General features: G+C 48.4%; 1 protein-coding gene across 1 annotated transcript; it reads right to left on the bottom strand.

Annotated features, from left to right (window-relative positions):
* Positions 1–103: 103 nt before the first annotated feature.
* PIPOX (pipecolic acid and sarcosine oxidase) lies at positions 104–15,260 on the bottom strand. Its single transcript, XM_008010855.3, has 8 exons — positions 15,027–15,260; positions 13,340–13,488; positions 4,263–4,476; positions 3,802–3,984; positions 2,720–2,866; positions 2,190–2,348; positions 1,524–1,599; positions 104–1,234 (listed from the first exon to the last, which is right to left on the bottom strand). Exons 1-8 carry the CDS (start codon positions 15,138–15,140, stop codon positions 1,104–1,106), a joined length of 1,173 nt encoding a protein of 390 aa, XP_008009046.1. The 5' UTR covers positions 15,141–15,260; the 3' UTR covers positions 104–1,103.
* Between the last annotated feature and the right edge of the window lie 7,761 nt (positions 15,261–23,021).

The following is a 23,021-nucleotide window of genomic DNA, read 5'->3' as shown; positions in this document are numbered from 1 at the left end:
AAGACTCCAAGGGTTCCTGGGTTAATAGATTCTGTGGTGCTAATTTAGACAATTAGCGCCTGGAAGAAATGAGGTCACACAGAAAAGAAAGCCCACTACAGACTTAATGCAGGGCAGTTATTTATTTGTTCAACAAATATTTATTGTTCATCGAAGATGAGCCAGATTTTATGGGCATTTGTGACGGAGGCTGGCCTTAGCTTTAGGAAAAGGAACTCCAAGAGCAGTAGTGATCTCTCAGATCATCTTGTTCACCCTCCTCGGGGGAGATTTAGTCAAAAATCCATCCCAAGCTCTTCAAATATCCCAACGAAGAGATTTATTTATTTACTTACTTATTTATTTATTTTTATTTTTATTTTTATTTTTTTGATACAGAGTCTCACTCTTGTTGCCCAGGCTGGAGTGCAATGGCACAATCTCGGCTCACTGCAATCTCCGCCTCCCGGGTTCAAGTGATTCTCCTGCCTCAGTCTCCCAAGTCACCTCTGGTAGAGGTGAACCTACCCACAGAAATGAGTTCATTTGTTTAAACGAGCTGGGATTACAGGCATGCACCACCACACCCGGCTAATTTTGTATTTTTAGTAGAGGCAGGGTTTCACCATGTTGGCCAAGCTGGTCTTGAACTCCTGGCCTCAGGTGATCCACCTGTCTCGGCCCCCCAAAGTGCTGGGATGACAGGTGTGAGCCACCACACCTCGCCCCCAGCAAAGAGAATTTTTAACAACTGCTTTGGTCTCCAGAGCCAGTTCTTGTGCCCGCTTCTTCCTGATAGATCCATCTCAAAGGTTTTTGCTACTCTGTGACTGTAGAATATCTGATCAGCCTTCTGGGAGCAAGAAAGTAGTTGTGAATGGGGAGGTGACCAAGGAAAGAAGGTGGACTCAATTGCCTGGTGTTTACGGGGGATTCAAGTGAGGCAGAAGAAAAGGGGAGCTGGCCAAGGAAAGAAGGTAGACTCAATCATCTTGTGTTTATGCGGGATTCAAGCGAGGCAGAAGAAAAAGGATGACATCTCAGGGATACTCCCTTCATCTGAGACATCTTCTCCATCTGTGAAATCGGCTCCTGTGCACAGGAGGGAGGCTTCTGGCCAGAGGTCAAAGGTGGGCTTTGCCCAGGCTTGGGAAACGGCTGATTCGAAAAGGTGCCAAGTCATAAGATGGTGTTAATTTCATGCTTAATTCATACAGGATCTTCCCCACCACAGGGGCCAGCTTGAACCCATGCCCTAGGAAGGGAAGAGCAGACTCTCAGGCAACTTCACAGACAGAGAGGCTGAGCTCTCTGGACATCCCCTACTTACCCAGACAGGGCTGACTATCCTCCTGGTCACATCCCAAAGCCAGAAGTGGCCTCCCACCATGAATACCCCTTTTCTGACTGCCCAGCCTCCTTATACCTACAATGTCCAGGCTTCAGCACCTATCTGGGCAGCCAGGAGTGTGAAAAATACCATTTCTCCTGGCACTGAGTTAGGTCAGCTTTAAGGCACCCCATTCCCCCCAGCTCAGGCTCACCAGAGAATCCAGCACCAATGACAATGTTGTCATACTTTGGGTGGCGATCGAGAATGAAGTGCTCATCAGGGGTATTCTAGAAAGAAACAATCACACCTGTGTTCTTTGAGGCTCGAGGGAAGAGGAAGAACTGCAGGCTCTAACTGGAAGGGGCTGGGCTGCATTTCTTTCCAGAAAGGATGGAATGAGGCACAGGGATGCTTTCCACATGCCCGTGCCCTTCTGGGTGTGCCAGTCTTTCTCATTTGTCCATCTGCCTTTCTTCTCGCACAGAGCTATGAACACAGTAGGTGTTCAGTTAATCTTTGTAAACTAACTTTAGCCAAGATGCCTCAGGCCCTGGTGACATCTGTCTCTTCTCTTTGTCCCTAAGGCCTGCTCAACTGGAGGAGCTTGCCAAAAAATCATTTAGAGCTCTTCTGGGAATCAGAGTGAAGGACCGACTGCCAGGCATAGCCTAGTTTCCTAATGAAGAAGAATAGGAATAATTTCCAACAGGCCCTTCTCTGGTAGAGGTGAACCTACCCACAGAAATGAGCTCGTTTGTTTAAAGTCAAACACTATGGCAGGGGTCAAACAATCGGGCCTGGCCAGTGCAAGGTCTGTCTCCTTCTTCCCTTCTGTAGAATGGTGAGGGGGCCCAGCAAGGCTGCCCAGACCCCTTACCGTGTACATGCAGCTCTCCATGACAGCAGGCTCGGGCTTCAGGTCAGGAAAGTGATCTCTGACAAAGCTGCTCACGATCTGGACGTCTCGGATGTCTGCGCGTGCTGTGGGGCAGTCCCGCTCCTCAGGGTCTGCATGGTTGCCGTGGTGATAGCTGACCTGGCTCCCAATCAGAGCGGCAGGAGTGGTGAGGGCTGGCCTCCTGCACACAGCCACAGCCGAAGGGCAGGCGTGTACACAGGATGGCCCCATCCATCATTCCATCCTTCCCCACTCCTGGCAAGTGCTGCGGGCTGTCACCTGAGGCTGCTTAGCTCTTGGTCCCTGCAACCACCCTATGTTTGCAAAGGAAGGGCTCCTTTTGCTGGACCTCAGGGCAGCTGAGGGTCTTTCCTTGCAAATCGCCAAGAGTGAAGCAGGCTCCTTCTGCTGCCCCTGAGACCCAAGGGCGTCTATGGAGGGGAAAGTTAGAGCTGCTTCCCCCAATCTGCACTGGCATCTACCTGCCTTTTCTCGATCTTTCTGCTCACCTTCATCAGCCCTGGGTACTCTCCTGCAGGCAGTCCGTAGAGGTGGTGGGGATACAAGCCCAGCCACAGGAAGCATGGAAAGGCCTGGGACACACCATAGCTCCCAGGAATCCTCTCTCGCCAGTAACACACGTTGATCCGCAGGGTCTTGAGGCAGGGAGAGGAAGTGGGAGATAAAGAAAAGCCATGGAACTGAACAGCAATGAGAGCAGTTTCTCTGGGCCCCTGTGGCCCTTTAACACAAGCCTGGACACCCAGTTGAACGCATCCATGTTTGTCTCTCCCACTTCTCATGTTGTTTACCTGTTCCATGTGTTACAATGCACAAAGATCTCTGAGCCTCTGTCTCTTCTCCCATTCTTAGTTTTCTCCCATAACTAGACCCAGCCCCCTGCCCTATTTCTCTCTCTCTCTGGGAATTAATAAGACCTCAGGTTTACTGAGTGCTTACTACAAGCCAGGTTATGTCCTAAGGACTTTATTTTTATTTTATTTTATTTTATTTTTTTGAGACAGGGTCTTGCTCTGTCACCCAGACTGGAGTACAGTGGTAGAATCACGACTCACTGCAGCCTCAACCTCCCAGGCTCAGGCCATCCTCCTGCCTCAGTCTCCCAAGTAGCTGGGACTACAAGCGCATGCCACTACACCTGGCTAAGTTTTTTTGTTTTTGTAGAGACAGGTTCTCACCGTATTGCCCAGGCTGGTCTTGAACTCCTGGGCTCAAGAAATTCTCCTGCTTCGGTCTCCCAGAGTGTTGGGACTACAGGTGTCAGCCACTACATCCGGCCTCTTAAAGGCTTTATATTCAACATATATTAGGTTGGTGCAAAAGTAATTGTGGTTTTTGCCGTGACTTTGAATGGTAAAACTACAATTACTTTTGCACCAGCCTAATAATTTAATTCTCCGATAGTCCTATGAGGTAGCTATCATCCCCCAATATTACAGGTGATAAAATTGAGGCTCAGTGAGGTGAACAAATTTGCCCAAGGTTGTCCAGATCCAGGATGCAAATTTGACTCCATCAGGTTCCAAGGCTTCTCTTGAGCACCAACTCTCAGGCTTCCAGCTCCTCTTACCTGGAGAGGCAGCTCAATGCCCAGAGGACGGAGGAGCTGGTTGGTCCAAGGACCTGCCGTGATGACCAAGCTCTTAGCTTGGTAGCTCCTGGAGGTGGTTTTCACCTTGACCAGTAGCCCTGGGTTTATCTCCACCACCTTCTCTCCATCATGCACTATGCCTCCTAGCTGTCGAACTGCATCCTGAAAGGGCAGGAGCAGGAAAAGGTGAATTAGTTCTGTATGTGGTTCACCCTGGTGGACAGAAAGCCTTTCGCCGAGGGCAGAAAAGAGTGCAAAATCTAGACCTGTCCTGTATTGACAAGGCCAGCCGCATATATATCACTGCCCTGCCCAAAAAGTCAAGACTAAGCCAGCAGGGCAAAGACCTCATCCAGAGGGGGGTCTTGGGCTGGCTGGTTGGGACCCAGGACGCCCAGAGCAGGGAGCACCTACATTGCCCCAGTGCTGTACGACATTACCTGCAGGGCTCTGAGGGCCTTGTATGCATAGAGAACTCCTCCGGAATTGTCCAAGAGCCCCACTTCTCCCCTGGTCAACCGAATATTTGGGAAACGTTGCTTCAGTTCCTCAGATGAAAGACACTGGTGTTCCACCCTCTGCCTAGACAGATTGGCCTTGATTGTCTTTAATTCTTGATTCTCCTTCATTCCCAGCAGCAGTAATCCAGTCTGCCTGTTAAAAAATAAGTCACCTAGGTGAAGGTATGTTTCAAAATCCTGGCCTGATGTGGTGACTTGCGCCTGTAATCCCCACACTTCAGGAGGCTGAGGCAGGAGGATCATTTGAGGCCACTAATTAGTTCACTAGCAGCCTGGGCAATATCACGAGACTCTGTCTCTGCAAAGAGTAAAAAAATTTTTTAAAAGTAGCCAAGCGTGGTGTCACATGCCTGTGATCCCAGCTATTTAGGAGGCTGAGGTGAGAGGATCACTTTAGCCAGGGAGGTCAGGGCTGCAGTGAGCCATGATCGCACCATTGCACTCCAGCCTGGATGAGAGAGCAAGCCCCTGTCTCAAAACAAAGCAAAACAAAGCAAAGCCCTGGACCATTTGCTTTCCTTCAGGAGGGATCTCAGGTCCAGGTGTAGGCACTGAGAGGAGTCATGGCCTCATGTCCAGAGAAGAGGTGAAGTCATCTAGATTCAGTCAGTAGAATCCCAGTATTCTCATGCTGATTTCCAGCCCATTCCCAAGTCGGCCCTTGGCTCTCACTGGTTTTCTTGTCTTCTATGCCCCTTCTCAGGAACCATCCTGCCCTTGGATCCTAAGTCCTCCTTCATGTCCCATGGCTTGGAAGTGGTGGAAGTTCATTCAGTTTGATGATATTTCTTCCCCTTCCTCCTGTCCCCTGACCCCATTCACTATTTTGATCTCTCTGTTCTGTATTCTCCCCTGCCCTCCCCGCCTTCCTCTTTCTCTTTCTTGTCATATATGTTTGTCCCTTCCTGAGTGTCTGTCTCTGTCTCTCAGTTCCTTAGAGACTGCCTGTTTTGTGGAAAGGGTCCTAAACTGAGAGACCTGGCTCTGTCTCTAGTCCTGGCTTCACCTTGGCCATGACCTTGATCAGGTCACCCACCTCTCTGGGCCCAGATTCCTCCTCTGTAACGTGCCTGTTGAACTACTGATGGTTCCTCACCAGGGTGGTACCCCCCGCTTACCCACCCACCCAGGGACAACTGAAAATGGCATGACCCATTTTTGTAGTTGGCACAATGCCTGGGGCTGCCTCTCACATTTAGTGGGCAGGGGCCAGGGATGCTACACCTGCAATGCTCGAGAAGATTCCACCCCAAATTCCAATGGCGTTCTCATGCAGAAACACTGGTAGATGATCTCCTAGGGCTCCAGCAATACATTCGGTGACTGTGATTTTGTTTCTCCCTGTACCTCCCTCTATGCTTTTACTCCCTAAGGGAGTGAAAGCTGTTTCTCTTTCATGCTTCCTGCCTCTCTGTCACAAGAGACCAGAGCTCCCTTTTGGGGGAAACAGATAGAAACAATGGAAGAGTCGCTCTGGCCTTTGGGACCGTTTGTGTGGTCCTTCTTCATTGCAGCTACTGCACTGCCCAGCAGCGGCCTGGTACATCCCCCAGGTAGTGCGCATAAAGCTCGTAATAGCCTATAATGGAGTCTCATGGATATTACATGCTTCCAAATCCCACATTATCTGGTTGGGGGGATTAAAGAGAAGATTGGGAGGGGTAGGGACACTGTGGGCCCTGGGGCGGGTGTCAGTACACAGAGCCGCGCAGCATGCCCAATCCATTTGCCATGGCCCCCGCCTACCCAGCATCCACCACCAGCAAGATAGCAACGAGAGCTCTGCCTCTTCAAAGCTCAACAGAGGAAAGATGCAGTGGAAATCTCTGCTCTTAGCAGACTGTCTTTTTTCTGTGGCCCCCAAAAGGACTTCAGATTGGTTCAGAGGTAATGAACACTTGCCTAGTAAACTTTTTTTTTTTCCCCCAAGACTGAGTCTAGCTCTGTCACCCAGGCTGGAGTGCAGTGGTGCGATCTCAGCTCACTGCAACCTCCGCCCCGGGTTTAAGTAATTCTCCTGCCTCACCCTCCGGAGTAGCTGGGATTACACGTGCACACCACCACGCCCGGCTCATTTTTGGATTTTCTTAGTAGAAACAGGGTTTCACCTTGTTGGCCAGGCTGGTCTCGAATTCCTCATCTCATGATCTGCCTGCCTCAGCCTCACAAAGTGCTGAGATTGCAGGCAGGGGCCACTGCACCTGACAAAACTTTTTTTTTTTTTTTTTTAATGGAGGTGGGGTCTCTATCACCCAGGCTGGAGTGCAGTGGCACGTTCACAGCTCACTGCAGCCATGAGTGAGCTCCTCCTGCCTCAGCCCTCCAAGTAACCAGGACTACAGGCACATGCCACCACACTTGGCTAATTCTGCATGTGTGCAGAAATAGGGGTCTCGCTGTGTTGCAGAGGCCTATCTCAAACTCCTGGCCTCAAGCAATCCTCCTGCCTTGGCCTCCCAAATATCTGGGACTACAGGCGTGAGCCACCACACTTGGCTAATTTTTTGTGTTTTGTAGACACAAGAGTCACATGGTATGTTGCCCAGGCCTGTATCAAACTCCTGGCCTCAAGTGATCCTCCTGTCTTGATCTCCCAAAGTGCTAGGATTATAAGCATGAGCCACTGTGCCCGGCCCTAGTAAACTTCTTAGTCGATAAATAAGTATGAAGTCACTCAGGTGTATTTCCTTGAGCCCTTTTTACCCAATGGGGTGCTGGCTGGGAGGGTTTCTGGGAGAGACCTGGCTTAAACCACACCTAAGCAGATGTAATGTGAAGTCCCTGACCTGAAAATTCCAGAGCAGCATATTCTAACCTCTGCCTGCAATATAGCAGCTTTGGCCGCTCATGTACTCTGAGATTTCCTTTCCCTTTTTCCATTGTTTCTTCCTCCTTTCCTTCTTCCTTCCTTCCTTCTTTCCTTGAAATGACTCCTCTTACAGAGATGTACTGTATGGGAAAAATGAACTCATGCCAAGACAACGGGCAAATCTGTCGAAATATGAAATGCTGAGTGATGTTCTAATTCCCAAGCCGTCCTGTGGTGGATGAAGCGGGAGCTCCCCATCCCTGGGAGTAATCAGCGAGCTGATTCTGCCGGTGAATGTAATTGTGCCGATTGTAATCATTTTGCTCCAGCTCTCTGGCCCTGTGGCATTTATTTCTTAGCCCAGATATTGATCTAACAGTGGGAAATTTTCCATCTGAATGTGTGATGCTGGACCCTCCCCTAGTCCGAAGATGTGTTTGGGAAATTCTCATTTTCCGTGGATCACAGCTAAGCTATTTGGCCTGAGGGAAACCGTGCGCTGCTGGAGAAATGCCTTGTATTGGAGAGAGATTTTTGACCATTATGAGCAAATCGGAAATAAATGTAAAACACTGCCTGGAAATGCAAAGGCCTGTCATTATGGGAGATAGGTGAGAGGCTCCTATGGGAAACGCTTAGAGAATTGGAAACCAGTCAATCAAAACCAAGATTGGAGAATGGGCCTTTTCCCCCCAGTATGAAGATAGATGGCTTCCATGGGCAGATTGAAAATCATTTAAGTGCTTATTTTCTTAATGGCTTTTTCTAGATCCCAACAAATAGACTGCTCATTCTGCATCAATTTCTCACCCCTATGTTCGTGACCTCCCCGTCTTCTTTTTTCTGCTTAGACCCGGGCTGCAAGTTTGGAAAGGAGAAGGGTGAGAAGAGACGAGGGCATCCGCAGGATAAAAAATGACTGGGAAATGAATGGTCAGGACTAACTACAAAGAAGGACTGAAAGCCATCACATGAGTTGCCAGGGAACCCTAGAAAAGAGTGCAGCTCCCAGCTCCCAGAATGCCCATCAGCTGAGTGAAGAGCATTTGGTATGAACTATTCCTTCCTCCCGACCCTAGCTTGATCCAGCACTAGGAAGAGGTAATTGAAGACTCCTCCCAAGGGCCTTGTTGACTCCTCTATGGCCCGACTAATGCGTCAGATATGATGTAGGGAGTTGGTGATCGGGGATTTCCACCAGTTACTGTAGCAGGACAGGGTGCAAGATGGAGTGGGGAGGAATTAGGTGGGGAGACAGCTCTCCCTGTACCTGCCATCTTCCATCCCAAGCTCCAACTCTCCCCTCTCTGGGTTAAAAATGCCACGCAAGTCAGCTCTGAGTCACTTTGGGGAAGGGATTCGAACGGGGACTTGGTAATGGCTGCTGTCTTTGTTGGTTTTGGAGGAGCTCTCAGCTTTTCATCTTCCGCTCAGTGGGCCGAGGTGGAATTGGTTAACAAAGACTGCTCCAGGGAGGGGATGTGGCTGACAAGCCAGACACTTCGCAGACACTAGAAGCAGCAGCTGCAGAGGGGGCCACCAGGTTCTGCCAGCAGCTGTACTGCCTACGGCTGTGATCTTGTCTGATATTGTCAGCTAAGCAGGGGCAGCCCGGGTCAGGAGCTAGATAGTAGGACTCAAAGGGAGAAGGCGGGGCAAAAAAGAGATGGGCCAGGGAGCTGGATTTTGCTGTTGGAATCAGCATCCTGGCTGTACACATCACAAAAGATTCAGACCTTGTGATCTGACACACGTGTCATTGTCTGTTCCCAGAATATATGCAAATATCCCAAACCCACCCATGTTTAGTATGCCGCTGTCACAGGAGGCAGCTGAACAGAATGAAAAGCACTGGACAACCACCTGAACTGCCAACTCCTAAAGGTTTGTTGTTTTTTTTTTAAATCATCATCAAATAGCATTAAGTATGCTCATATCTATCAGTAGTATTATGGTATTGTGCTGGTTCTTCTAGAAGAACCTGGGGAGAAGTAAGAACCACACAGATGATGAATCATTTAGAAAATAAGAATCAGTAAAAGCTAAAGGAATTAGAATGGCTTTTAGCCCAAAGGTAGTAGAGCTGTATTCAGATACCATTCTGAGAATAGGAAGTATCTGCTCTGTCCCTGCTAAGTAAAGAACCAAATAAATGAGTGTGCCTGAGTACATTAGGTTAGCCATAAGAAAGGACTTATAATAATAGAATAATAACAACAATAGTAAGAATACTTTAGCACTCTAGAGGTTTTTAAAGCATACTCACATAACTTTTCATTTTTCATAACTGAGGCAATGAGACATCGGAATGGTCTTTTAAGAAGGGCTGTGATATTTCCCTGTCTATAAATGCATAGTAGCAGTCTTTTGACCTGGGATGATTTAGGCATGAACTTCTTTGGAGACAGAAATGGACAAGTTAACCAGTTTGAGGTATCTTCCAGACCCAGGGCCAGCAAGCCACCACTCAGGGACCAAATTTGGCCTTCTGCCTGTTTTTGTCTGGTCCATGATCCAACACGGTTTTAAAATTTTTAAATTGTTGGCCGGGCGCAGTGGCTCAAGCCTGTAATCCCAGCACTTTGGGAGGCGGAGACGAGCGGATCACGAGGTCATGAGATCGAGACCATCCTGGCTAACACGGTGAAACCCCGTCTCTACTAAAAATTACAAAAAACTAGCCGGGCGAGGTGGCGGGTGCCTGTAGTCCCAGCTACTCGGGAGGCTGAGGCAGGAGAATGGCGTGAACCCGGGAGGCGGAGCTTGCAGTGAGCCGAGATCTGGCCACTGCACTCCAGCCTGGGCGACAGAGCAAGACTCCGTCTCAAAAAAAAAAAAATTTAAATTGTTGATGTTTTTTATTTTTTTTATTTTTATTTATTTTTTTTTTTTTGAGGCGGAGTCTCGCTCTGTCGTCCAGGCTGGAGTGCAGTGGCCAGATCTCGGCTCACTGCAAGCTCCGCCTCCCGGGTTTACGCCATTCTCCTGCCTCAGCCTCCCGAGTAGCTGGGACTACAGGCGCCCGCCACCGCGCCCAGCTAGTTTTTTGTATTTTTTAGTAGAGACGGGGTTTCACTGTGTTAGCCAGGATAGTCTCGATCTCCTGACCTCGTGATCCGCCCGTCTCGGCCTCCCAAAGTGCTGGGATTACAGGCTTGAGCCACCGCGCCCGGCCGATAAATTGTTGATGTTTTTTAATCCAAAGAAGAATAATGTTGAGTGATACATGAAAATTACATGATGTTCAAATTTCAGCATCTATAAATAAAGTTTTATTAGAATACATCCAGGCTCATTTATTTACATCTTGCTTTCATGCTACAATGGCAGAGTTGAATAATTGTAACAGAGACCACATGGCCTGCAAAGGCTAAGATACTTACTAGGTGGCTATTTACAGATAAAGCTGGCCAACCTCTATTCTAGACTTAAGAGTATAGTAATTTTGTGATTTGCACTAATGGGATAAGACCCTGACTACCTGGCAGCAACCCTCTCATAAGATTGTGGGCAGAATGGAATGAGTTATAGGTGTCAGGTCCTTAGAGCAACTCTTAGTTTTTCTCTTTTCTTTTCTTTTCTTTTTTTTTTTTTTGGAGACAAAGTCTCATTTTGTCACCCAGGCTGGAGTGCGGTGCAGTGGCATGATCTTGGCTCTCTGCAACCTCTGCCTCCCGGGTTCAAGCAATTCTTCTGCCTCATCAGCCTCCCTAATAGCTGGGATTACAGGTGTCCACCACCATGCCCAGCTAATTTTTGTATTTTCAGTAGAGGCAGGGTTTCACCATGTTGGCCAGGCTGGTTTTTAACTCCTGACTTCAGGTAATCCACCTGCCTCAGCCTCCCAAAGTGCTGGAATTACAGGCGCGATCCACTGCACCCAGCCTAGTTTCTTATTGTAAACACTACATATATGGTGAGGAGGAGGAGGAAGATAGTTTTCCAGGTGCTGTTCTAAGCCCATTACCTACTTATCCTCACACCAGCACTATGACACAGGTATTAGTATCCCTACTCCACAGATGAAAAAACTGAGTCTCTGGCCGGGCGCGGTGGCTCACGCCTGTAATCCCAGCACTTTGGGAGGCCGAGGTGGGCAGATCACGAGGTCAGGAGATCTAGATCATCCTGGCTAACACGGTGAAACCCGTCTCTACTAAATATACAAAAAATTAGCTGGGCGTGGTGCTACGTGCCTGTAGTCCCAGCTACTCGGGAGGCTGAGGCACAAGAATGGTGTGAACCCGGGAGGTGGAGCTTGCAGTGAGCAGAGATGGCGCCACTGCACTCCAGCCCGGGCGACAGAGTGAGACTCTGTCTCAAAACAAAAAACAAAAAAAAAACTGAGTCTCAACAGAGGTTCAACAGCTTGTTCCAAACCACACAGCTGAGTGTGTCAGAGCTGAGATTTAGAGCCAGGTCCGGTTCCAAAGCCCTTCCAAATTCCTGTCCTCCTGGCAAAGAGGAGGATTGTGCGCTTCTGAGAGTCTCCTACCCAAGGATCCCTCTCCCTCTTTCCTGCTGCCACTCCCCTTGGTATCTGTGGTTGTTGCACCCATCTGTCTCCTCCTGCCATTCCTCCCCCTGTCGCTCAGTGGAACAGGATGCAGCTGACCCAGAATGGATGGAAGGGACTGCCCCTTATTGAAAGGTGCTAGACGTTGGGCCAAGTATTTCACAAAAGTCTCATTTAATTCTCTCAGAGCCCTATGAGAAAAAGTGAGGCACAGAGAAGTCAAGAAACTTTTCCAAGATCACATATCTGGTGAGAAATAGAGCACAAAGTCAAACCTAAGCCTGTCTCCCTCCAGAATCATCTCCCTCGGAAAGATTCCAGACACTCTAACAAGTCTTAGTTGTCTCATTGTGTGCTGGGAAGAAGTGTGCCTCCAAGGCCCAGGGCGAGTCTCTTAGCAAAAGATACTCAGCAGTATTCACAGACAACTGACAGAGAAGGGTCCCTCTGCCAGGCCACCCCCTAGCAAGACATGCTCCTTTATTTGGGTGCTGGGTGCATTAGCTGCCTCTGAATAAATCTGTAATTAGCTGCCCTGGCTGATTTGCATAATGGATTTCACTTTGTTCTTAAGTTAATGGTATTTTTGCAACAGAACACTAACCTCTTGGTTCCTGGCCATTAAAAGAACCACCACCCTATAGGGTAGAGCCAGGGTTTGTAGGAAGTTCAGTTAAGAGTCACAGAGGAGGTGGGAGGGAGGCGGGATGGTTAAAGTTCCCATTGCATCACAGATTATTGGCTTTCTTTCCCATGAGTATTTGAAAGGTCAAGGGTTGGAGAGAGCCATGAAGGTAGCAGAGAAAAAGGTGCAGGCTCACTCCCTGGCAAGCAATCCAGCCTGGGGAACGTCCCCATTTTGTTCCTACAGGAAAAGGTACTCAGAGAGAACAAAATGGGTTTATAGGGTTGCTACAGGGGGTGAGGACCCCTCAGGAAAAGTGAGGATATTGGTTGGACTATAAAGAATCCTGGGCCGGGAGCGGTGGCTCACGCCTGTAATCCCAGCACTTTGGGAGGCCAAGGCGGGCGAATAATGAGGTCAAGAGATCGAGACCAGCCTAGCCAACATGGTGAAACCCTGTCTATACTAGAAATACAAAAATTAGCTGGGCGTGGTGGCACGCACCTGTAGTCCCAGCTACCTGGGAGGCTGAAGCAGAAGAATCGCTTGAACCCAAGAGGTGGAGGTTGCAGTGATGGTACAACCCGAGATGGTGCCACTGCACTCCAGCCTGACAACAAAGCGAGACTCCATCAATAATTTAAAAAAAAAAGAATCCTGAAAGCAGCCTCCTCCTCTATCTCAACCCCTGCCCTAAAAGAGTTGCAGAGGCCTCCACAGAGTTGAAAATACACTCTCCAGCAGACTCCTGCCCCACTCAGGGCATCTGCCACACGGTGCCTTGCCAGCAGGCTTTCCATTACCGCTTCTACTAGCCTTGGACACATGGTCTGAACCCAGTCCTGCAACGCAGAGCCTGACCAGAGTCAGTTGGACCTGTGGGGTGACCACCACGACAGCAGAACTCTTCCATGCATCTGGTACTTCCTGAGGCCTTGTGTCCCTCCCATTGCATTCCAAATGTTCCATGGCACTGCCACTTCACACACTAAAAGCACCTGCAGGTGCAGAGCCCCATGATTCAAGGAATTCCTCCCACAGCCCACCTGTGCAATTGGGTTCCAGCCTCGTGCTCCAACTGGGTCCATATCTGATAACACTCATGCATCATCTGGGTGTAAAAGTCTTCCAGGTATGCCTTTCGGATTATCCGGCTTTGTCCATGGGAGCTTCCTCGGGAGTGAGGTAGAAAGAACTGGAAGTGGAAAACAAGAGAGATAATGGAAGCCATTACCCCTCACGCTGCATCCCCCGTTAGGAGCCATCTCTGCGTGTGCTGTCAACCAGGATCCATTTATCCTTCAAGTATTTCCACACAATCTGGGGAAGGATTATACACAGGAAGATAATTTGAGCCAGGAATGCAAGACCAGCTTAGGCAATATAGCAAGACCCAGTCTCCTCAAAAATTTAAAAACTATCAGGTGTGGTGGCACTTGTAGTCCCAGCTACTTGGGAGGCTGAGGTAGGAGGACTGCTTAAGCCCAGCAGTTTGAGGCTGCAGTGAACTATGATAGTACTACTGCACTCCAGCCTGGGCAATAGAGTGAGATCCTGTCTCCAAAAAAAAAAAAATCCATACAATCTTTCAAAATTCTCTCTTTATGACCAAGTTACTGACTTGGCAATCAAGATAGAAGTTCTTCAATAGCACTAACTTGGGCTTCCTTTTTGCTAACACTGTTCACATCCAGAAGTTCCTTTGTTAGCTAGTCTTCAGCCATCCTGCTGCAATCTCACCTCACTTAGATTCATAAAGAAGAAAAATTAGAAAAAACCTTCCAGTTCAACTAGTCTAGCCCCTTCATTTTATGAACAAGGAAACTGATGCTGACTTTATTTCTCTGTGGCTACAGATCACTCAGGGTAAGAGAACCATCTCAGGATTCAGCAACAATGAGTTTCCTGAGAGGATGAACCAGGAATCCCTTGGGCTTTGAGAAACCTGATAGAGAAATGAAGAAGGTTTCTAAATACTCTGGCTCATTACCAAGAAGAGCAAACCATAGCCAGCCTGGGTAACTGCAGGCAGAATGGAAAGGGAGAGCCCACTGCAGTGGAAAGCTTTGATGATAGCTGGGTGGCCCTGTCCTCAAAGGACCCCACAGACACACAGGGCCCACCAGCAGATGCAGTGGTCACTGCAGACTGCACTGCATAGCAGGAAAAATAAGACCTCAGTCTCACTTATCATGTATCAAACAAGGAGGCTGCTATTATCTGGAGGTGGCAAAACGAAACAAAACAAAACAAAACCGAAAAAACAGAAGCTTCTGCTGGGTTCTGGGGTGAGAGGCCAGGAATACGCAGGACATAATCCTACCTCTTAGGTGGATAAATCAACCTTTGCCTCTAGGCAAAATTATCTTTACTTTAGGTTACCCAGAGAAGAACCAATTATTTTTCTTGGGGGGATGATCAACCATTTGGGTGCAGAAGGGACAGAGCAGTGAGAAGGAAGAGAACAGGGCCTGGGACGCTTGGTCAAGGGCAGGAACTGCGAAGCAGTAGAAAGAGGAAATGTGCCTAGAAACCCAATGTGGGTGTGAGGGATGTGAAACTTCTTTGAATTGTCATGAAACACACTAGGCAGCTAAGATACAAATTACACAGAATTTTTGATGATTCAGGCCCTTTGGCCTTGCCCTGTAGCCTGCTGGCTCTGAAAACCCCTCTGCAGGGGAGGAGGCTAGGACAGTCCTTACAGCCGGGGGTGCAGAAGGGACACAGTACCTGCTCCAGCAGGAGGACTCTCTTCCTGTTTTTGGCCAGGTGGTATGCGGTGAAGCAGCCCTGGATCCCAGCCCCAATCACAATGGCGTCCCAGAGATCTTTCTGAGCTGCCATGATGCCCACTCAGCCCCACAGCCACAGAGCCTCAAAGGCAAAGGCAAACAAAGACGGGCTCCCGGCTGAAGGACGAGGAGGAAGGCAAAGTCCAGCCTGGCCGGTGTTCCCACAATGCCCTGGGGCCGTGTCCTCCCCCTTCCTTCCCTGCCAAGCCTGGCCCAGGGCTCAGCCTCCCTTCCCTTGCGGAGCAGAGCTGGGTAGTCTGATTTGTGAGGTTTAGCCCAGCTCAGCTGCCAGCCTCACCCTTGCATCCCTGTGGCTTTCTATTCTTGGCTCAATTATTGTCATGCAAATGGGCTCCTTCCTTTGCCACCTTCCTGTCTCATTATGATCTTTGTCTCAGGACTTCGGCCCTGGAATTTCAATGCCTCCTAGACCATACTGGGCACTGGGAATGCTGCCTCCCCCTGCTGGTTTTCCCCTCTTCAGTCTGATTTCCTTTAGAGATTCTAGAGGGCCCAGCTAAGAACTTGGCATGATGCCCAGAATAAGACCCACCTCCCTGGTGGGTGGTGAGGTCAGGGGGTAGAAGCAGGGGCCAATTGGGAGGGCAGTTTTGTGATTATGAAATTATTCCCAGCGTGTTTTACTTTCATTTTGAAGAAAGGAGAAGAAGAAATGATCCTGAAAAGACAGAAAGGACAGAGTGAGAGGAGAAGCCCTCTCCTCAGCCACAGAGAGGGGACCAGGCCAGCCCAGTGCCTGGAGGGGCCCCATGTTGAACGTCTCTCTGTCCCAGGCAGTATGCTTAGTAAGTACTGATACTGGCATTCGGGACAGAGCCAGGATGGGTAGGGCCTGATTCTCATACAGTTTGAGGGTCCTCTTTGAGAAAAAGGAAAAAGGAGAATTATGAATACAAAATTAGATGCCCAGATGTGGAAGAAACTGTTTAATTAAAGACCCCCATGGTTGAAGTTTCATTTGCTTCATGATAAATCTGCCTCTGCATGCGTTATCTCATTTACTCCTCATAGCCCTAGGAGTTTCTGCGGGTTTTGTTTTTGGTTTTTTGGTTTTTGAGACAGGATCTCTGGGATCTCACTGTCACACAGGCTGGAGTGTAGTGGCACGATCTCGGCTCACTGTAGCCTCTACTTCCTGGGCTCGAGGGATCCTCCTACCTCAGCCTCCTGAGTAGCTGAAACTACAAACGCACGCCACCATGCTTAACTAATTTTGTTTATTTTTCGTAGAGACGAGGGCTCACTATGTTTCTCAGGCTGGTCTCAAACTCCTGGACCCATACAATCCTCCCACCTTGTCCTCCTAAAAGCTGGGATTACAGGTGTGAGCCACCGCACCTGGCTTAGGAGTATTTTTATGCCCACTTTTGGCAGCTTAAGGATGGCCCCAAATTCTTTATCACTCCTTCCATCACAGGCTCTGTGACTGCTTAACCAATAAAATATGGCAAAAGTGATACCATGACACTTTCTGGCACAGCCCTAAAGAGACTGACAGCTTCCTCTTCTTAAGTTGGAGCCCTTACTTTTTTTTTTTTTGAGACGGAGTCTCGTTCTGTCATTCAGGCTGGAGAGCAGTGGTGCGATCTCGGCTCACTGCAACCTCTGACTCATGGGTTTAAGCAATTCTTCTGCCTCAGCTTCCCGAGTAGCTGGGCCTACAGGCGCGTGCCACTATGCCTAGCTAATTTTTATATTTTTAGCAGAGATGGGGTTTCACCATATTGGCTGGGCTGGTCTCGAACTCCTGACCTCATGATCCGACTACCTCAGCCTCCCAAAGTGCTGGGGTTACAGGCATGAGCCACCGCACCTGGCCAAGGAGCCCTTATTCTTTGAGCCCTGAAGCCACCATGTTAGAAGTGCAGGTACCCTATGGGAGAGTCCACATGGAGAGAACCTGGGACCATGTGGAGAAGCCTAAATAAAAATGAAGTTATCTTGACTTGGGAGGCTGAGTCAGGAAGGATCGCTTGAGACCAGGACTTCCAGACAAGCCTGTGCAACATAGCAAGACCTTGTCTCAAAGAAAGGTGAAGTCGTCTTGATTCCTCCAGCCCAGCCTAGCACCAGCTAAATTGTACCAAGTGACCCAATTGATGCTACATAGTACAGAAAAATCACCCAGTCAAGCTTCATCTGAGTTCCTGATCCACAAAACCATGAAACAGAATAAAATGGCTGTTGTTTTCAGCCACAACATTTTGGGGAGGTTTTTTACACAGCCGTAACCAAAATACTACTTAATGGCTGAAGACGTGAAGGCTGAGAGAGGTTCTATCTTACCCAAAGCCAATACTCTTGGTATACAAAGACACTGAGGCTGGGCACAGTGACTCACATCTGTAATCCCAACATTTTGAGAGGCCGAGGCGGGAGAATCACTTGAGGCCAGAAGTTTGAGACCAGTCTGGGCGACATAGCAAGACTGCATCTCTACAAAAAATGTTAAAAATTAGCCAGGGATGGTGGTGTGTGCCTGTAGTCTTACTTCCCTCGGAGGCTGAGGCAGGAGGATCGCTTGAGCCCAGAAGATTGAAGCTGCAGTGAGCTATAATCACACCATTGCACTCCAGCCTGGGCAATGGAGCAAGATTCCAGGTCTATGCAAAAAGAAAAGAAAAGAGAAAAGAAAAGAAAAAAGAAAAGAAAAAAGAAAAGAAAAGAAGACACTGAGCTGTGAACCTGGGTCGGTCTGCTCCAGAACCCATCCCTTTAACCACTGTGCTTTACTGAGGACGAGTCAGAACTTGTAATGATGATTCTGATTTCAGTATTTTGCTGTTTCTCCCACAATGCGTGGGAGAAAATAATGGTCCAGGAAACCCACATGACTACAGGGAGCTGCCCAGCCTCTGTACAGTGGCCCGCCAAGGCCCCCAGCAATGCTTCTCATTCCACAAGTAATCCCCCAGACTGGTCTTGGCAACTGGCTGTCCTCTCAGCCCAGCCCTTTTGTTCCTAGGAAAACAGGAACCCAGAGAGGAGGTGCCATCGGACTGGATTTTTCTTTCTTTCATCTTTTTTTTTTTTTTTCCTGTTACAGGATTTCATTCTGTCACCCAGGCTGGAGTGCAGTGGTGACAGACAATAATGCAGTGGTTTTGCCATGCTGCCCAGGCTGCTCTGAAACTCCTGGGCTCGAGCAATCTGCCCACCTAGGCCTCTCAAAGTGCTGGGACTGGCCGGGTATGATGGCTTACGCCTGTTATCTTAGCACTTTGGGAGGTCAAGGTGGGAGGATCATTTGAGGCCAGGAGTTCAAGACCAGCCTGGCCAACATGGCAAAACCCTGTCTCTACTAAAAAATACAAAAATTGGCTGGGTGTGGTAGTGTAGGCCTGTAATCCCAGCTACTCAGGTGGCTGAGGCAAGACAATCGCTTGAACCCAGGAGGCGGAGGTTGCAGTGAACCCAGATTGTGCCACTGTACTCCAGCCTGGGCGAGAGAGCAAGATTCTGCCTTAAAAAAAAAAAAAAAAAAAAAAAAGTGCTAGGTTACAAGCAAAAGCCACCACGCCTGGCTTTTTTTTTCTTCTTAAAAAAAAAAAAAAAACCAGTATATATATATATATATATATATATATATATATATATATATATTTCAAGAGTCCAGAAATCCTCACAACTCCATCTGCCACTCCCATCCCCCGGAACAGGCCAGCATCCACATCACAACTGGACAGCTCCCCAGAGTAAAAAATGGCTGACATAACCGAGAAAAATGTACTATCTGAGTATGTAAAGGCTTGATATAAATATATAAGATCAGCCCCCAGATTTCTCTTGATAAGATGTCAGAGGAGATGAACAGTTTACGCACAAGGAAAAGCAGACAATAAATCCTCACATGGAAGTGTGCCCAGTCTCACTAGCAATGAAAAAAATGGGAATTAAATAACTGCAAGGTACTATTATATGCCTATTAAATGAGCAAAAATAAATAAAAATGACAACATCTTATGTTGTCAGTGCTGTGGGGACAGACATAGAGGAGGGTTGCAATTTGGGTTGTCAGGATCTCCTGGAGGTGGCTGGGGCAACACACAGCAATCCGGGTAAAACAGCTCAAATCTTCTGACCTAGAAATTCAATCTGGGGAACCATATCCCAAGGGGAGACAAAGGTATGAAGATATTTATACCTGTGCTTTTACAGTATTAAAAAAATGAGAAATAACCCAACCACAAGGAATGGCTGAACAAGCTCTGGCTCACTGGCACAATGGAATACTACGTAGCTATTCCCAATAACAAGCTGGACTCTGCTATGCAGAAATGTGTGTATGAGATAATCCTGAGAAAGGCAAGCAGAACACAAACAGACATACACATACATTGCAACCAAGTGTTCTGCGTGTGTGAGATCAAAAATCGAAAGAGAACTTGGTGGGGTAATTGAGCTTCATGCTCATTAGTTGCCGTATTCTATAAAAACCACACATCCATTCACAATTTGTAAAAGAAGGAGCAAGCCCCCGGGGAAGCAGACGCTTCAAATCTCCCTGGCCCCTGGTTCCAGGGCCTGGGGAAGTTCACTCTTTGTTCTAATCTCAGTTCTTCCTGCTGCCCTCGATATTTCTTATTGTTCAGTCCTCCAGGGAAGCTACAAAGCGTCTCTGTATCCCGCACCCCCACCCCTACTTTGTTTAATAAAATATCTCTTCAGAGAGAAAATGACAATTCCATTTCCCCATCCCTACTTCACAAGGCTGCCCTGGATTCCTGGACGCAAGCATTCTGCTTCTCGTTAAGAATTTCAAACAGCTCCTCCGAAAGCAGACACTGGCCATGGCCCAACCTTGAAATGAAAAGCGAATTGACTTCTGAAGGCTTCCCCTTCTCTCAGGGTTCCCCGTCCTTGCGGCTGTCCTGACAGGGGCAGGCAGAGAGAAGCTATCCACTCAAATTCCGTTTTAACACCCATTCTGGATCGGAAGACTATTAAAGGGAGAGCCAGCAGCCTTACACCTTGCTGCTTCTGTGTGTCAGCAATCGCTTCTCGTGTCCTGGGGCAGAGACGCTGAGGATATGAGGCTGAGCTGCTCATCTGATGGCTTGATTGACACTTTGCAGACGGGGGTGGGAGAGCTGAGCCAGGGAAGCAGCAAGCTGTACAGATCAGAAATAATGAGAGGACCAGAATCCGGAGAGAGCAAGGAATAAATGAGGGACTTAGGCATTGGATGGCAAGGGAAACACTTCTGTTCTCTTTTCCCTGCCCTGCTTTGCCAAGGAGCCTGGGGCAAGGAGGCAGACAGGCAGACCAGGAAGGGCTCCCTGGACCCATCCTGCCAGCTGCTGGGGCATCTGGGGCATCCAAACGTGCGAAGGATGCCAGCGTGAGAAAACAGAGAGCGGTAGAACAGGCTTTGGGCATGGTCTCCATACACATCGCCAGCCCAGTTCAAGTCTCAGGTTTAATCTCTTCTCTGCCATCTTCCCTCCCTTTGCCCCTGGGGTCATCTACCCACCATCTCTTACCTAGATTATTGCATTAACCTCAAAACATTTCTCCCTGCCCCATCCTTGCCCCTCTTAATCTATCCTCCGCGTCCCAGCCAGAGTCATCTCTCTAAACAGCAAATCTGAACAGGTCACTCTCTGCTGAAAATTATTTAATAGCTGCCTATTTCCTATTAGGTTAAAATCTAAATTCTTTAGCTTGGCACACAAGGCGGTTCACACTCCGGCCTCTACCTGCTCTTGCAGCTTGGTCTCAGGTCCCTTCTCACTGTGTCCTTTAAGCCTGGGCAACGCTGAGCCCAGAGAGGTTTCAGCATTCGGCATGATTCTTCCAAATTCCCTGACATCCCCAAGCCCACTTAGACAGCTTCTCTCGTATGCTCCCTTCCCGCCCTGCGCATCTCAATAACACTGAGCACATTGCATTGTAATTGTTTGCGTGTCTGCCTTCCCCCAAGCTCTTTAAGGAGAAAAAGCCTTCTTTTCATTGTCATGTTTTTTGTAGGTAATACATACACATAGAACAACGTAGTGTACCAAAGAGACCACTGTGGAAAGGACGTCTGTTTCCACCCTATCCTCAGCTGCTTAGTTCTCCTCATCAGATGCAAGCTACGCTGTTGCTATTTTCTTCTGTGTCCTTCCAGAGATGTTCTATGGGTAGACAAACATATACAGTATATTCTCTTTTATTCATCTCAAAAGTAGGGTACTAGAACACCCTGGTGTTTTCATTTTCTTTATCTTGGCAATCCACATCAGTCATACTGAGTGGGCACCTTCTCCCTGATGGCTGCATAGTATTCCACAGTGTGTAGGAAACACTTGGGAATAAGAAGGCACCCCCTCCTGTTTACTGATAGGTGGTGAGTTTCTCTGGCTCTCACAGGTGCCCTCGAGTCACAAAGCTCTCTAGCTGTCTGCTATTGGGTGTTCAGGGAGGGCGAGATGCCTGTTCTGGGCGGGCCCGGCAAGGTTTATCGAAGGTTGACAGTGGCCTCTGTGAGTGCCCAGGACAGCACCCACCTTCAGACCAGGAGGTGGAGGGGGTCGAACACCCAGAGACCCTGGTTTCTGCTTCCTTTGTATTTGTTAAATGACAGATATTAGAGTCCATGCTTCTCCCTCAAGACACAAGAGTACAGTTGCTAGGCAGACTCCAGGGGAGGGCAGAAAATAAGAAAAGTCTTGGGAATTCAGACCAAAACCTTGAGAAAATACGAAGTCATGATTTATCCTGGAAGTGAGGGGCAGGCAGGATAAACTCATGAATAAGTACCCTCAGACCTCAATGGGACAAAAGGAAATGTACCGAAAAAGAGGGTGGAGTGGCTTTCATCTGTCTCCAGGTGAAACTTCCCAGCAGGTGAACACTGGAATCTTCTCAGCCTTATTTCCAGGTCTTTCTCTGCCAATCCTACACAAAGACATGTCCATATTTGCACTCATTTGACTGTGGTGCCTCAAAACATCCCCAGGTATTCATTAAGTGGTATCTTCAGACACATGTACATCCAAGTGGGGATATTTCTACCCCTAGGTTTTTGGAGAAGGCCCCATTAAAGTTCAGCAGGCAGTGGGAAAAATGAGAAATTAGAGTGCTGAGAAGTGGTCCTGTTCCTCTGTGGAGGTGAGGGTGTGTCTGGTATGTGTCCCCTGTTGGCAGCCTTCCCTCCCTTCTCTGCAGAGATGCTCTTCCATGTCTTTCTTATGCCTCACAGCCTGGATATCACTATACCCTGAAGTGGGGAGTTGGGGAAAGAGTGGAAATTGGGAGCAAGAAAAGTAAACAGCTTTTGCATGAACTGGGTTGACTTGACAGGTGACAGGGCAACCAAAATTCAGCAGCATGCAGGAAGATTAACTCCAGCATTCGGCCCTCTGGTAGTCTCCTTTCTGGGTAGATGTGGTCTTCCTCTCCTAGCTCTGCAGCCAGACCTACTGATTTTGCTGTTTATTAGGGAACATAGACAGATATGCAAACTCAGGTCTTCCCCACACTATCCTGCCAGCCATAGGGTCATGGAGGCAGAGAATCCAAGGGAAGCCTGAGAAAAAGGAGGAAAGGAAAGCAGAATTCTGGATAACAACTTCTAAGCCTTCTTCAGTGCCCACCTTCTGCTTGTTGCCTCCAGACTGGCCCCTAAGCCAGTCTGGCCCATCTCTCAGCCATGATGCCTGCAGACACATCTTTCTCGCTCTTTTGTCTCACTGTTTCTTAATCTGTTCTTTTTTCTATTTCTGCCTTGGGTCCCCTTCCTTCCTCTGAAGTAAAGAGAGAAAGAGAGGCTTAAGGGAAGGCCTAGCGTGGTATTGTAGCATGCATCAGTAGTCCCAGCTACTCTGATGGGAGGATCACTTAAGCCCGGGAGTTTGAGTCCAGCCTGGGAAACATAGCAAGACCTTATCTCTAAGAAAAGAAGAGGAGGAGGAAGAAGAAGAAGAAG

The sequence above is a fragment of the Chlorocebus sabaeus genome, chromosome 16 (genome assembly GCF_047675955.1).
Source record: "Chlorocebus sabaeus isolate Y175 chromosome 16, mChlSab1.0.hap1, whole genome shotgun sequence".
NCBI lineage: Eukaryota > Metazoa > Chordata > Mammalia > Primates > Cercopithecidae > Chlorocebus > Chlorocebus sabaeus.
The sequence above is the reverse complement of the archived record's forward strand: the minus strand, read 5'-3'. Positions and strand labels throughout refer to the sequence as shown.